The sequence below is a fragment of the Nerophis lumbriciformis genome, linkage group LG39 (genome assembly GCF_033978685.3).
Source record: "Nerophis lumbriciformis linkage group LG39, RoL_Nlum_v2.1, whole genome shotgun sequence".
Classification (NCBI taxonomy): domain Eukaryota; kingdom Metazoa; phylum Chordata; class Actinopteri; order Syngnathiformes; family Syngnathidae; genus Nerophis; species Nerophis lumbriciformis.
The window spans coordinates 11927359-11942874 of NC_084586.2; the positions used below are offsets into that span (position 1 = coordinate 11927359).

General features: G+C 41.7%; 1 protein-coding gene across 1 annotated transcript in view; it reads left to right on the forward strand.

Annotated features, from left to right (window-relative positions):
• Nucleotides 1–15516, forward strand: part of ptprea (protein tyrosine phosphatase receptor type Ea) — a 161051-nt gene that overhangs the window by 105672 nt on the left and 39863 nt on the right. Inside the window, exon 3 of the mRNA XM_061931918.2 lies at nt 12666–12750. Within this exon, the coding sequence (XP_061787902.1) occupies nt 12678–12750 (73 nt within the window). The 5' untranslated portion in view covers nt 12666–12677. The remainder of the gene's footprint in view (nt 1–12665; nt 12751–15516) is intronic.

The window sequence follows — 15516 nt, forward strand, 5'->3', positions numbered from 1 at the left end:
GCGTAATCTGTTGAATCGCTTAAGCCGCTGAAATCCGAGTCTGAATCCGAGCTAATGTCGCTATACCTTGCTGTTCTATGCGCCATGTTTGTTTGTGTTGGCATCACTATGTGACGTCACAGGAAAATGGACGGGTGTATATAACGATGGTTAAAATCAGGCACTTTGAAGCTTTTTTAGGGATATTGCGTGATGGGTAAAATTTTGAAAAAAACTTTGAAAAATAAAATAAGCCACTGGGAACTGATTTTTAATGGTTTTAACCCTTCTGAAATTATGATAATGTTCCCCTTTAAGTGTTGTACGTGCGTACAAATGTTTTAAAATAAAATTTTCTCTAAAGATTACATTTCTCCTCTTTTGTTGAGAAGAATTGTTGTATATTCTTGGGTAGCAGACTGTAGTTTGCTTTGTGTATAATTTCAGCTGTTTGCAAATTCACTATGTTGTGGAATTTCAGTATTGGTGCCATTTGTTTACAACCGAAAAGGAATGCTTACACGGAGGATTCTGACTATTTTGGACTGGTAGTAGTCCATCCACAGCGATCGTTCTGCCACACAATACCTCAACGCTAACGAGGGGAAATTACACTTCAACGACTGCCGTTGACTTTGACAGTAAATTAAATGGTAAATGGGTTATACTTGTATAGCGCTTTTCTACCTTCAAGGTACTCAAAGCGCTTTGACACTATTTCCACATTCACCCATTCACACGCACATTCACACACTGATGGCGGGAGCTGCCATGCAAGGCCCTAACCACGACCCAAGGGTGAAGTGTCTTGCTCAAGGACAAAACGGACGTGACGAGGTTGGTAGAAGGTGGGGATTGAACCAGGAACCCTCAGGTTGCTGTCACGGCCACTCTCCCAACTTCACCACGCCGTCCCCAGTAGGATTGCTCGTTTGCATTAAAACAGTTGTTTTTCTCACTACGACAGGGCGAGACCATCCTTGCGCAGGCACACCCTCCTGGTTTTGCAGTATAAATATTTGGGGTTTTGGCACCAGCCGCTGGACGAGATCAGACCAATCTAAGTGTATGAGCACGAACTAATGAAGCCTACTCTCATGAGCGGCAAAACGTTCTTCTAAGACAAACCAAACAGTCCAGTTGCGATCGATTGAGTGCCCTGAGATGACAGTGACCTGGATGAATGAGAATATTTGTTACATATATTATTGTTTACATGTTGTATTGTTTGTATACATGTGCAACTTTTTCCGACGCTGCCACAGAAAGACGGGTTTTATGCCACTCCTTCTTTGTCTAATTTTGTCCACCAAACGTTTTATGCTGTGCGTGAATGCACAAAGGTGAGCTTTGTTGATGTTATTGTCTTGCTGGAGTGCTAATCAGGCATATTTGGTCACTGCACGACTGCATTGATTGATTGATTGAAACTTTTATTAGTAGATTGCACAGTACAGTACATATTCCGTACAATTGACCACTAAATGGTAACACCCGAATACGTTTTTCAACTTGTTTAAGTCGGGGTCCACGTTAATCAATTCATGGTACAACTATATACTATCAGCATAATACAGTCATCACACAAGTTAATCATCAGAGTATATACATTGAATTATTTAAACCGCTGCACTTGACTTGCTAACTGTTGCTTGTTCTCACTTCTTCTGCGGCCGAGGAATGATCTCTGGGATCACTACCGCCCTCTACCACCAGGAGGCCGGATTACTGCGAGCCTCAGCCAGTACGTCTTTTGCAGCCGTTTTATGAATGCTCAGCACAAAAAATACATTACACACATACAGTTGTTGACAAAATACACTGTACATTATATACCTCAGCTAACTAAACTATGCCATAGTTTAGTTAGTTGATATAATTCATATAGCAATACGGTCTCACTGCACAGCAGGCCAGCAGTTAGCCGAGTCATCGCACAATCCATGTTGAGGCACTGAGTGACGTGCCTCAACTGACTGCGGATCACCGCACCGTCTCTTCTCAGTATTTGAACGGCAAATGTGAAAATTCAGCGATTTTGAATAAAAATAATCTAAAACTGGTGAAATTAAATGGAAAATAACTTTACTATAATCACTGAATACATATAACAATTTAATAAAAATGTTTTTCTTTTTACATTTTTTTTCTTTCCATGATGGCAGGTGAGGTCCCGCCTCACCTGCCTCTACTGACAGCACGCCACTGATATATATATATGTATATATATATATATATATATATATATATATATATATATATATATATATATATATATATATATATATATATATATATATATATATATGTCCACTGATGTTTAGAAACTCTACACTCGGAGTATATCTTACGTTTCCCCAACGATTTTGCCATTTTTTCCCCTCGTGCACTAATTGACTGAAAGAGCACGCACTTGCGTGAGCGTCATGATGTCACGTTATCGATAGGAAAATGCCTTTTTAGACAATATAATTTGCCTGAGCGGCTCGGAGACCCTGAGAGTAACAAGCGGTAGAAAGTGGATTGATGGATTGCCAAAAAGGACAGATTACAAAAATTATAATACAAAAAATAAAATAAATATATATATATATATATATATATATATATATATATATATATATATATATATATATATATATTTATTTATTTATTTTTTATTTTTTATATATATTTTTTTTAAATTAAAAATGTTTTATTCGGTACTACCCGCGGCCAGGATTTTGAATGCTGGCGGGCCTTATCTGGTCTGTGGGCCGTAGTTTGGGGACCAATGGGCTAGATCATTCCTTCATTATGCCAAAAATAGTTTCTGTTGTCTAGCTCGCACTTCTACATCGCTCAGAAAAGATGGTTCGTATTATTTTTGTCTGCTGCATGTTCCACAACATCACAAAACAGCATATTGGAACATATGATGTCATGAATATGAAATGTCTTATTAGGTCAAGCCCTTGGAATTCTAAATAAAAAAATGTCCATTGATACTTTAGTAGGAGACAAAAGGGACTCTTTAGTTTTTCTACATGGCAGGTTGTAGATGTAAGCATCCTAAATGGTAAACAGTCTGGCGAGCACACAATGTACCTACTGCGATCCCCCGCACCCTTGACACCCACCACCCATTTTCCAAATTCCCCAGCTGATGTATGTGAAGAGACAGAGAGGGACTCTGTGCTCTAGGGAAAAAAAACACGCAGTCAGCTGCACTGACGACGCTCTTGTTCGCAAAGAAAACAGCAGCGCCAGTGAACGCTGCAGCAAAGACGACATTTTTTTCGGTGGGGGGGAGGTTGATTATCGAGCTGCTTGGGGTATCATTAAGTCACTTTGGATCGCTTTAACGAAGCAAGCTCAACAACTGAGGAGCTTTCTTGTTTTTTGTACCGCGTCACCGTGTATCTAGCTGTGCGTCTTAAAGGGAGAGAGTACGAAAACATTGATTACTGTTCAATTTGGCGTCTCTTTGTGAAGGCACAACATGCTAACCAGCTGTTGGCTACCCTGCTATCTTGAAAGGCTGAAAAAGATCATCTCGTTTGGAGGTTTTCTTGTGTCCAACCATCAAAGTGAAGTTCATACGACTAAATGCTTCAAATGAGGCCTACATTCAATCTTTATTCATCAATCAATGTTGATTTATATAGCCCTAAATCACAAGTGTCTCAAAGGGATGCACAAGCCACGACGACATCCTCGGTTCAGAGCCCACAAAAGGGCAAGGAAAAACTCACAACCCAGTGGGATGTCAATGTGAATGACTATGAGAAACCTTGAAGAGGACCGCAGATGTGGGTGCCCCCCCCCCCCCCCCCCCCCGCTAGTGGGTCTAGCATAATATTGTGAAAGTCCAGTCCATAGTGGATCTAACATAAGAGTCCATAATGGGGCCAGCAGGAGGCCATCCCGAGCGGAGACAGGTCAGAGATGTCCCCAACCGATGCACAGGCGAGCGGTCCACCCCGGGTCCCGACTCTGGACAGCCAGCACTTCATCCATGGCTACCGGACCTGTGCCCCCCCTCCACAAGGGAGAGGGGGGGGGCAATGAACCAATGAATCAACCAATCAAAGAGTTTTTGAAAATTTAGAAAGCGTAGCCTCTCTAATTATCTCGTATTTCCAATTAAGACCCTTGTCTTTTTTGCGTTTTAGATACAAAAAAAAATGAAAGTGTTTATAGTAATTTTCCAGTCTGGCTAGGTGAAATGAATGTCACGTAATATCCATCCATCCATCCATCTTCTACCGCTTATTCCCTTCGGGGTCGCGGGGCCAACACAGATAGACAGACAACATTCACACTCACATTCACACACTAGGGCCAATTTAGTGTTGCCAATCAACCTATCCCCAGGTGCATGTTTTTGGAGGTGGGAGGAAGCCGGAGTACCCGGAGGGAACCCACGCTGTCACGGGGAGAACATGCAAACTCCACACAGAAAGATCCCGAGCCCGGGATTGAACCCAGGACTACTCAGGACCTTCGTATTGTGAGGCAGACGGACTAACCCCTCTTCCACCGTGCTGCCCTGTCACGTAATAGTGATAGCCAATTGGATGTCAGAGGGGGCTCACCTTAAACATACAAAACATCGATTAACGGCTTAATCGTTTCTATTGAGAATAAATACTGAACTGAGTGACCTTACGCATGCAGACTGACCGTGAGACAACGCTTCGCCTCGGTGACCGTCTGGCCGGGATAATAACCTTCCCCAAAGACGCTTTCAAAATTCCCCTTGAGCCGACGTCTCCCATGACCTATTTTCATTACGGCTGACGGCTGGTGACTCGCCACTGAGCGCTAAATGGAGAGAGGACAATGCACAAGCCCGAGCAGAGCCTCGATAGCTATTTACCCACCGTCTGACCCGACCCAAACCATGACTAATGCTAAAAGTCTTAATTTGAGACCTGTGGTTCATGGCCGCCTCGCGCTGAGTGGGACGACGCTTTATTAATTGCTATATTGTGGAAGGGAAGCAAGTGGTCCTCGAGAGATGCTTAAGGGGTCACACCGGGCAGCGTTTAATAACAACTCGTGAAATGCGGCAGAACAGACTGCTAACGTCTTGTGGTGCTCCCCCGGGAGTCTGATAGCGAGAATGAGGTGGTTGGCCTAATGGATGGACACAAGGACGGCTGGACCTACAGTCGGGGTTGCTTTTGATAGATTGATTGGTGGTTAGCCAGAATGAACAGACTTTTGAGCTATAGGTTGCTAGGTCATTAGGGAAATAAGTTTTTGTAGAGGTCGATGAATAAGGTTGTCTTAAAGTAGACGAGACAAACATTCCCATGGTTGGAATAGAGAGGAGGGTAGGGTAGGTTGCTAAGTCGGACGCAAGGATTGATTGATTGATTGAAACTTTTATTAGTAGATTGCACAGTTCAGTACATATTCCGTACAATTGACCACTAAATGGTAACACCCGAATACGTTTTTCAACTTGTTTAAGTCGGGGTCCACGTAAATTCATGGTACAAATATATACTATCAGCATAATAAGTCATCACACAAGTTAATCATCAGAGTATATACATTGAATTATTTACATTATTTGCAATCCGGGGGGTGGGATGTGGAGGAGGGGTTAGGTTTGGTTGATATCAGCACTTCAGTCATCAACAATTGCATCATCAGAGTAATGGACATTGAAACAGTGTAGGTCTGACTTGGTAGGATATGTACAGCGAGCAGTGAACATAGTGAGTTCAGAAAGTATAAGAAAAAGTATATACATTTGATTATTTACAATCCGGGGAGGTGGGATGTGGAGGGGGTAGGGTGTTAGTCAAGGGTTGTAGTTGCCTGGAGGTGTTCTTTTAGTGCGGTTTTGAAGGAGGATAGAGATGCACTTTCTTCTACACCTGTTGGGAGTGCATTCCATATTGATGTGGCATAGAAGGAGAATGAGTTAAGACCTTTGTTAGATCGGAATCTGGGTTTAACATGGTTTGTGGAACATCCCCCTGGTGTTGTGGTTATGGCGTTAAGGAAGTAGTTTGACATTTACTTCAGTATCAGGGAGGTGTAGCGGATTTTACAGACTAGGCTCAGTGCAAGTTGTTTTACTCTGTCCTCCACCCTGAGCCAGCCCACTTTGGAGAAGTGGCTAGGAGTGAGGTGTTATCTGGGGTGGAGGTCTATAAGTAAAAGTAACCTGACTAGCTTGTTCTGGGATGTTTGGAGTCTCTTTTGAGGGTTTTGGAGGTGCTAGGGTACCAGGAGGTGCAAGCGTAATGGAAAAAGGGTACCCTAATGCATGGACACATAGGGTTTGGAGAGATTGATAAGTAGAAAGTTGGGTAGGACTAAAAGATAGTGGGCTCCTAAAGTTGAGGTTTGTAAGGTAAGTAGGTTGAAGGGACACAAAGGACAGCTAGTAGGTGTTCAGATCGATCAATAGGTAAGTAGGACACAATGGAGGACACACAGACAGCTGGTGTTGGTAGGGATAGATGGACGGATAAACTGATACATTGCCAGGTTGTGGGTAGTTTGTGAAGCTCTTTGAGGCACTTGTCATTAAGGGCTTTACAGATAAACGTTGATTGATTGATTGATGATTGATATACTGCTGGGTTGTGGTACGTACGTTGGTAGGTAGCTTGGAAACAAGGACGGACAGCTGTGGTTAAGATCGATAGTTGGCTATTTGGGTAAGTAAGTAAGACACGAGGTTGATGGGGTTGATAGACATAGACTGGGAGATAATAACGTTGAGCAAAACGAAAATTGGACACAAGATGAAAGGGCAATTTGCTGTTGGTAGTGATAGACTTTTAGATAGGGATGTAGGATGGAAGGACAGGTCATTGGGGCTGGAGTTGGTAAATAAGTAGCAGGCATCTATAATGTCCGCAAAGATGCAGGAACACGCGTTTTTAAACATTAATTTTTACGTCAAAATATCACTTCTGTGTTTTTAAACAATTAAATATATAAAAAAAAATACAATGCAAACAAACTTTGCTGAAAGACCGCACTTAATCGCAGGACAGGGAGACAATACTTGCTCGTTAGCATAGATAGCATCATCTAGCTTGCTCACACGAGCCACTACTTTGCCGCTAATCATATTTGAACAATGACAATCCGAACACCGTTAGTTCCAAACCTGTTGTAGTTCTTGAGTATTTATTAGTAGCCAGCGAGAAGATATATTTTTGACGCGACGGATTGTAAACAGAGGTCACAACACCGGAAATATATTACCCGAGGTGCCGTGGTTACAGGATAGCGTTGCCAAGTGGGAAACATTTTAATGTTATATATTTAGACTTTGACTTAGACAAACTTTAATGATCCACAAGGGAAATTGTTCCACACAATAGCTCAGTTACAAAGGATGGAAAGGATAATACAGGTATAAAGTAGACTAAAAATGTACCGTAGTACCAATATAACATTGTTATATTTACATATTCTATATACAATATATGATATATAAATATATAAACTGATATATTATATTATGTTTTTATATAATATATACAATATATAATAATTACCATGTACAATATTACAGTACATGTAACAGCTGCAGCATAAAATAAAGAGTAGATCCAGCAGAAAATATACATTATAAACAAAGAGAGGTAGCTAATGTAGCTCAATATACATGACATTTTCAATGATGATAATTAAAGATGTCCGATAATGGCTTTTTGCCGATATCCGATATTCCGATATTGTCCAACTCTTAATTACCGATTCCGATATCAACCGATAACGATATATACAGTCGTGGAATTAACACATTATTATGCCTAATTTTGTTGTAACAAGGTTTTCCAAAATAAATCAACTCAAGTTATGGAAAAAAAATGCCAACATGGCACTGCCATATTTATTATTGAAGTCACAAAGTGCTTTTTTTTTTTTTTTTAACATGCCTCAAAACAGCAGCTTGGAATTTGGGACATGCTCTCCCTGAGAGAGCATGAGGAGGTTGAGGTGGGCGGGGTTGAGGTTGAGGTGCGGATGTTCTCCCGAAATGTGTTTGTCATTCTTGTTTGGTGTGGGTTCACAGTGTGGCGCATATTTGTAACAGTGTTAAAGTTGTTTATACGGCCCCCCTCAGTGTGACCTGTATGGCTGTTGACCAAGTATGCCAGCATTCTCTTGTGTGTGTGAAAAGCCATGGATATTATGTGATTGGGCCGGCACGCAAAGGCAGTGCCTTTAAGGTTTATTGGCGCTCTGTACTTCTCCCTACGTTCGTGTACAGAGCTGCGTTTTAAAAAGTCAAAAATTTTACTTTTTGAAACGGATACCGATAATTTCCGATATTACATTTTAATTGTAATATCGGAAATAATAAATATAATAACATATTTATTAGGGATGTCCGATAATGGCTTTTTGCTGATATTCCGATATTGTCCAACTCTTTAATTACCGATACCGATATCAACCGATACCGATATATACAGTCGTGGAATTAACACATTATTATGCCTAATTTGGACAACCAGGTATGATGAAGATAAGATACTTTAAAAAAAATTAAAATAAAATAAGATCAATAAATTAAAAACATTTTCTTGAATAAAAAAGAAAGTAAAACAATATAAAAACAGTTACATTGAAACTAGTAATGAATGAAAATGAGTAAAATTAACTGTTAAAGGTTAGTACTATTAGTGGACCAGCAGCACGCACAATCATGTGTGCTTACGGACTGTATCCCTTGCAGACTGTATTGATATATATTGATATATAATGTAGGAACCAGTATATTAATAACAGAAAGAAACAACTCTTTTGTGTGAATGAGTGGGGGAGGGAGGTTTTTTGGGTTGGTGCACTAATTGTAAGTGTATCTTGTGTTTTTTATGTTGATTTAATAAAAAAATAAAATAAAATACTGATACCGATAATTAAAAAAAACGATACCGATAATTTCCGATATTACATTTTAACGCATTTTATCGGACATCTCTAATATTTATAATTAAAATTTTAAATATGTGGTACAATACATGGGACATGCAAGTGACTACAAGACAGCCAAAATAGGTTGGTAGATGAGAATAAATCTAAGTCTTGATTTTCCCCCAAAATGTTCGGGGTTTGTGTGGTTGTTCCTCTTTTTTCATCAGTTTTCCTCTTTTTTTTTCTTAAAAGGTGGTCACATGCCTGAAGTAGGTAGATGGGTAGGAGGGACACAAGGATGGACAGTGGGAATTGGCAGTTGAGTATAGGACAAAAGGGCGGACGAAGGGGCAGTTGAGATGGAAAGGAAGGAAGGATAGGTAGGTAGATATAGGACTTAAGGACAAGATATAGATGAATAAAAAACACAACACTATACTGCTCAGTTTCCAATCCTTTATTGAGCTTTGTGATATCCCTAGAGTGCCTTAGAGAGGCGGACATGAAGACTAGATGAAGAAGGAGACATGGTGGGAGGTTAAATTTCACCTCCTCTCCCTCATTAGAATTCCATCATCAGTCTTCCCCGCCGAGCAGGGTCTCGACATGTCACGCTTTATTAATGGCCCCGGGAAGCGTTATTGACCTGGACCTTCTGCTCCCTGGCTCAGCCGCTGCCTTTTCTGACTCCAAATTCCTCCATCCTCCAACCCCGTCCTCGTTCTAGGACGCTGCAAAATAAACCCGCTCATTGATTATACACTCGGCCTCTTTCTGCTTAGCGCAGCTGCAGCGCACACCTGCAGCCTTGAGGTGACGCAGTGGCTCTTGACTTTTTTTTTTTTTTTTTTGTGCTTTAAAAGAATAACACACTCAAAGATTAGCAGCTCTTATCATAGAGGACCATGCTCTATACAGATATTGTGTGACATGATGCTGTTTGCTACTGGTATTATTATTTATTCATCTAATTAATGTAATAATAGATGATAGAATGAATTGGAAATCTCATGTAAAAAATATACAACATAAAGTAGCAAGAAACATGTCAATAATGAATAAAGCAAAACATGTTCTAGACCAAAAATCACTTCATATTCTCTACTGCTCACTAGTGTTACCATATCTGAGTTATTGTGTAGAAATATGGGGAAACAACCACAAATGTGCGCTTTATTCACTAACTGTGTTGCAAAAAAGATCAATTAGAATTAGAGATGTCCGATAATGGCTTTTTTGCCGATATCCGATATTCCGATATTGTCCAACTCTTAATTACCGATTCCGATATCAACCGATACCGATATATACAGTCGTGGAATTAACACATTATTATGCCTAATTTTGTTGTGATGCCCCGCTGGATGCATTAAACAATGTAACAAGGTTTTCCAAAATAAATCAACTCAAGTTATGGAAAAAAAATGCCAAAAAGGCACTGCCATATTTATTATTGAAGTCACAAAGTGCATTCTTTTTTTTAACATGCCTCAAAACAGCAGCTTGGAATTTGGGACATGCTCTCCCTGAGAGAGCATGAGGAGGTTGAGGTGACGGGGTAGGGGGTAGCGGGGGGGTGTATATTGTAGCTTCCCGGAAGAGTTAGTGCTGCAAGGGGTTCTGGGTATTTGTTCTGTTGTGTTACGGTGCGGATGTTCTCCCAAAATGTGTTTGTCATTCTTGTTTGGTGTGGGTTCACAGTGTGGCGCATATTTGTAACAGTGTTAAAGTTGTTTATACGGCCACCCTCAGTGTGACCTGTATGTCTGTTGACCAAGTATGCTTGCATTCTATTGTGTGTGTGAAAAGCCGTAGATATTATGTGACTGGGCCGGCACGCAAAGGCAGTGCCTTTAAGGTTTATTGGCGCTCTGTACTTCTCCCTACGTCCGTGTACCACTCCGTACAGCGGCGTTTTAAAAAGTCATACATTTTACTTTTTGAAACCGACACCGATAATTTCCGATATTACATTTTAAAAGATTTATCGGCCGATAATATCGGCAGCCCGATATTATCTGACATCTCTAATTAGAATAATACATAATGTTGGATATAGAGAACATACAAACCCTTTATTTATTAAATCACAATTATTGAAATTCAACGATTTGGTGCATTTGCAAACAGCTAAAATGATGTACAAAGCAAACTATAACCTGCTACTCAAGAATGTACAACAATTCTTCTCAACAAAAGAGGAGAAATATAACCTTAGAGGAAAATCTCATTTAAAACATTTGTATGCTCGTACAAAAAAAGTTAAAAGTCCCAATGATTGTCACACACACACTAGGTGTGGCGAAATTATTCTCTGCATTTGATCCATCACCCAGTTTATGACTTTTTAAAACGCCGCTGTGTACACGGACGTAGGGAGAAAAACAGAGCGCCAATAAACCTTAAAGGCACTGCCTTTGCGTGCCGGCCCAGTTACACAATATCTACGGCCTTTCGCGCACACAAGTGAATGCAATGCATTATTGGTCAACAGCCATACAGGTCACAATGAGGGTGGCCGTATAAACAACTTTAACACTGTTACAAATATGCGCCACACTGTGAACCCACACCAAACAAGAATGACAAACACATTTCGGGAGAACATCCGCACCGTAACACAACATAAACACAACAGAACAAATACCCAGAACCCCTTGCAGCACTAACTCTTCCGGGACGCTACAATATACAATTCCCCCCCGCCCCTCAACCTCCTCATGCTCTCTCAGGGAGAGCATGTCCCAAATTCCAAGCTGCTGTTTTGAGGCATGTTAAAAAAAAGAATGCACTTTGTGACTTCAATAATAAATATGGCAGTGCCATGTTGGCATTTTTTTTCCATAACTTGAGTTGATTTATTTTGGAAAACCTTGTTACATTGTTTAATGCATCCAGCGGGGCATAACAACAAAATTAGGCATAATAATGTGTTAATTTCACAACTGTATATATCGGATATCGGCAAAAAAGCCATTATCGGACATCTCTACTTACTATGGTATATTATTTATTAATTATTTATTTGTTCACTGTTCTGTTACAGAGAACAAAGAAATTGAATAAAATTGCTATGGTATGGAAATGGGTAGCATTAAATATGCTCTGCTTCTTCCTACGCCTTTTCGGCCGTACTGTAATGAAACAACTGGAATTGTGGTAAGACATATATAAGGTAAGACATATTATCTGCCGTTTTGGTTCCCAAGATTATGCAAAAGTAACTTTTCTTACCTTCTGGTGCCTGCTGATCTGTATTTGGGATCTGTATAAATCCTGAAAATGTGCGCGCGTCCGACGCCGTAGTCCATAAGCTTCTTCTTTTTCTCTATCTTCTTGTTATAGGACATTCATACAATGCATTACATTGTATCGTATGCATGTTCCAAATAAACTGAAACTGAACTGAACTGAACAGAATTTACAATTTAAATGTGTTTTATATCAAATATCAATATATTGATGTTTCCAACATTTTTGTCAATGAAGGAGTGCAGTCATGAAGACAGAGCCTTGTTTGTAAACATTGTGCACTCGCGCCCCCATCTGGGTGCCTGGGACATTACACCGCCCAGTAGGAACGCCATTAATGACTGCCATGAATGAACGAGCAGGATGTGAGTGTGTTACTCCATTGTGGCTCCTTTTTTGCACAGATGAGCACATTCCTAAAATCAAAAAGTGGTCGCCCCTGAATAAAAGCGGCTTGTTTTGCCTGAATGGAGGTATTCTCCCGCGTTCCCATGATGCACAAACACACCAAATTCAATATCCGTTTCTGTGTTGTTTTTTTCCCCCCGCAGTCACACAACACAATGGTCCCGCTTCTGTTCTTGGTGGCAACCACAACAACAGCCAATTCCAGCAGCAATGGCAACCATACACAAGGTAAGACGCTCATCGCTTTGCCCGTCAGACATGATTATTATGCATCTGTGCGGCGATAATAACTCGTTATGACTCCCCGACACAATGAACGACTGGCCGGTAATTTACGGCTTATTGTGTAGTGCTTATGAATGCGGCGACAAGGCGGTCTTGTGTGTGCTTGTGGCTCCATTCTGGGAGCCCTCTCAAAATGAGCTGATGCCAATCTCTGTTGGCTAAATAGTGCTGAAGCCAGTCACTAAATCAACCGCGTGGCCATAGGGGAACACGGCAGGAGCTTTGATGTAGTATTTGCACTGTACACACTGTAAATATTGTATATACAGTCGCGATCAAAAGTTTACATACACTTGTAAAGAACATAATTTTTCCTCCAAAAATATTGCTGGGTATTGTGGCCAAACAGCTACATTTTTGTTTCATCTGACATCACATGGACAAAGATAAGACCTTCTGGAGGAAAGTTCTGTGGTCAGATGAAACAAAAATGTAGCTGTTTGGCCACAATACCCAGCAATATATGTTTGGAGGAGAAAAGGTGAGGCCTTTAATCACAGGAACACTATGCCTACCGTCAAGCATGGTGGTGGTAGTATTATGCTCTGGGCCTGTTTTGCTGCCAATGGAACTGGTGCTTTACAGAGAGTAAATGGGACAATGAAAAAGGAGGATTACCTCCAAATTCTTAAGGACAACCTAAAATCATCAGCCCGGAGGTTGGGTCTTGGGCGCAGTTGGGTGTTCCAACAGGACAATGACCCCAAACTAGGACTGCAACAACTAATCGATTAAAATCGATTATAAAATAGTTGGCGATTAATTTAGTCATCGATTCGTTGGATCTATGCTATGCGCTAGAGATGCGCGGTTTGCGGGCACAACCGCGGAGTCCGCGGATTATCCGCGGATCGGGCGGATGAAATAAAAAAAAATTAGATTTTATCCGCGGGTCGGGTCGGGCGGTTGAAATGAAAAAAAATTAGATTTTAAATAGATTCAGGCGGGTGGCAGTTAAACCAATTCGGAAATATATATACATAGTTAAATGTTGTTACCCACATACGAAAAACGAGCAGTCACCTGCTGCATATGCCACAACAGAAGAAAAAAAAAGAAAAGAGATGGACACTTTTACGGAGCGGAGAAGGGACGCCTCGCCGGGGTCCGGGACCGAGGCCCCTTCCCCCGAGAGGGCCCCACCGGGAGCCGTAGCTGAGGCGATCCGCGAGAAGGGCCCGACGCACGTCCAGGGTCACCACCGCGCCCACCGCACCAACACCCCGCCTCGTCCGCCTTCGCCGCGGCCGGCGTTACGCGCAGCAGGTAAGCAGCTTACCTGCCGGCCACCCCCGTGGCCGGGGGCTCGTAACAGGGGTCACTCCGCGCGCTCCGCCCGCGCAGCTTACCTGCGCGCCACCCCTGTTGCCGGGGGCGCGTAACAGGGGTCACTCCGCGCGCAGTGCGCTCACGAAAGGGGTGGGGCTCACCCTGGTTGATATAGACAGCAGGACGGTGGCCATGGAAGTTGGAACCCGCTAAGGGTGTAACAACCCACCTGCCGAATCAACTAGCCCTGAAAATGGATGGCGCTGGAGCGTAGGGCCCATACCCGGCCGTCGCCGGCAGCGAGACGCGCTTGGAGGTGCGCTCAGCGTGGCTCCCATATGATTGCGCACTGGTGTGCGTCTGGGTCGTGACAGCGTGGCACGCGAATGTCTGTGCTGCATTGGATCAGTCTCTTTTCTTTAACAGGCAAAAGCTTTATAACCTCACTAATGCCTTGCATCGTCTATATTAGATATATAACAACGGGCGGGTGCGGGCGGGTGCGGTTCTGATCAAATGTTAGATTGGGTGGATGGCGGATGGTTGACGACTTTCTGATGCGGTTGCGGATGAAATAATTGCCTATCCGCGCATCTCTACTATGCGCATACGCAGAGGCTATTTTTTTAATACTTTTTTTTTTTTTTTTTTTTAATAAACATTTATTTATAAACTGCAACATTTACTGAGAAACAATAATCAAAATAAGTATGGTGCCAGTATGCTGTTTTTTTTTCAATAAAATACTGGAAAGGATAGAAATGTAGTTTGTGTTAGATTAGAGTTCAAGGGTGGACCCCGGGATGCAGAAAATGGAGGCAAGGTACACGATAACAAATAAAAATATTTAATAAGTCCAAAAATGGTAACTAAGGGTGATGGGGCAAAAGTGCACACCATGGGAAATATAACAAAAGTAGTCTCTTTCAGAGGTTGGCGGAGCAAAGGTCAGGACGCACACAGCGTGGCAAAAACTAGTCCTCTCAAAACAAGGTGGCTAGGAAAACAAAAACACAACGAGGTCAATATACAGAAATATGCGAAGGCAACATACCAGGGAAGCTGAATCAAGGTAGCACATGTCAGAGCGGAGTTCAGGAACAATAACCGGCAGGGACCAGCTGGTGGAGACGCGCTTAAATGCTACCAGGAAGTGATTAGCAGCAGGTGTGCCTCGTTGGGGACAAATGACTGAGGAAGAAACTGAAAAACCAATAGAGAAGGCAGGGAGAAGACAACAAACATAACAGTTTGTCTCTTTTATCCGATTATTAATTGATTACCGTATTTTTCAGGCTATAAGTCGCAGTTTTTTTTTCATAGTTTATGAAAGTTGCATAATGTTTTTTTCCTTCTTTATTATGCATTTTCGGCAGGTGCGACTTATACTCCGGTGCGACTTATACTCCGAAAAATACGGTAATCGAAGTAATAATCGAC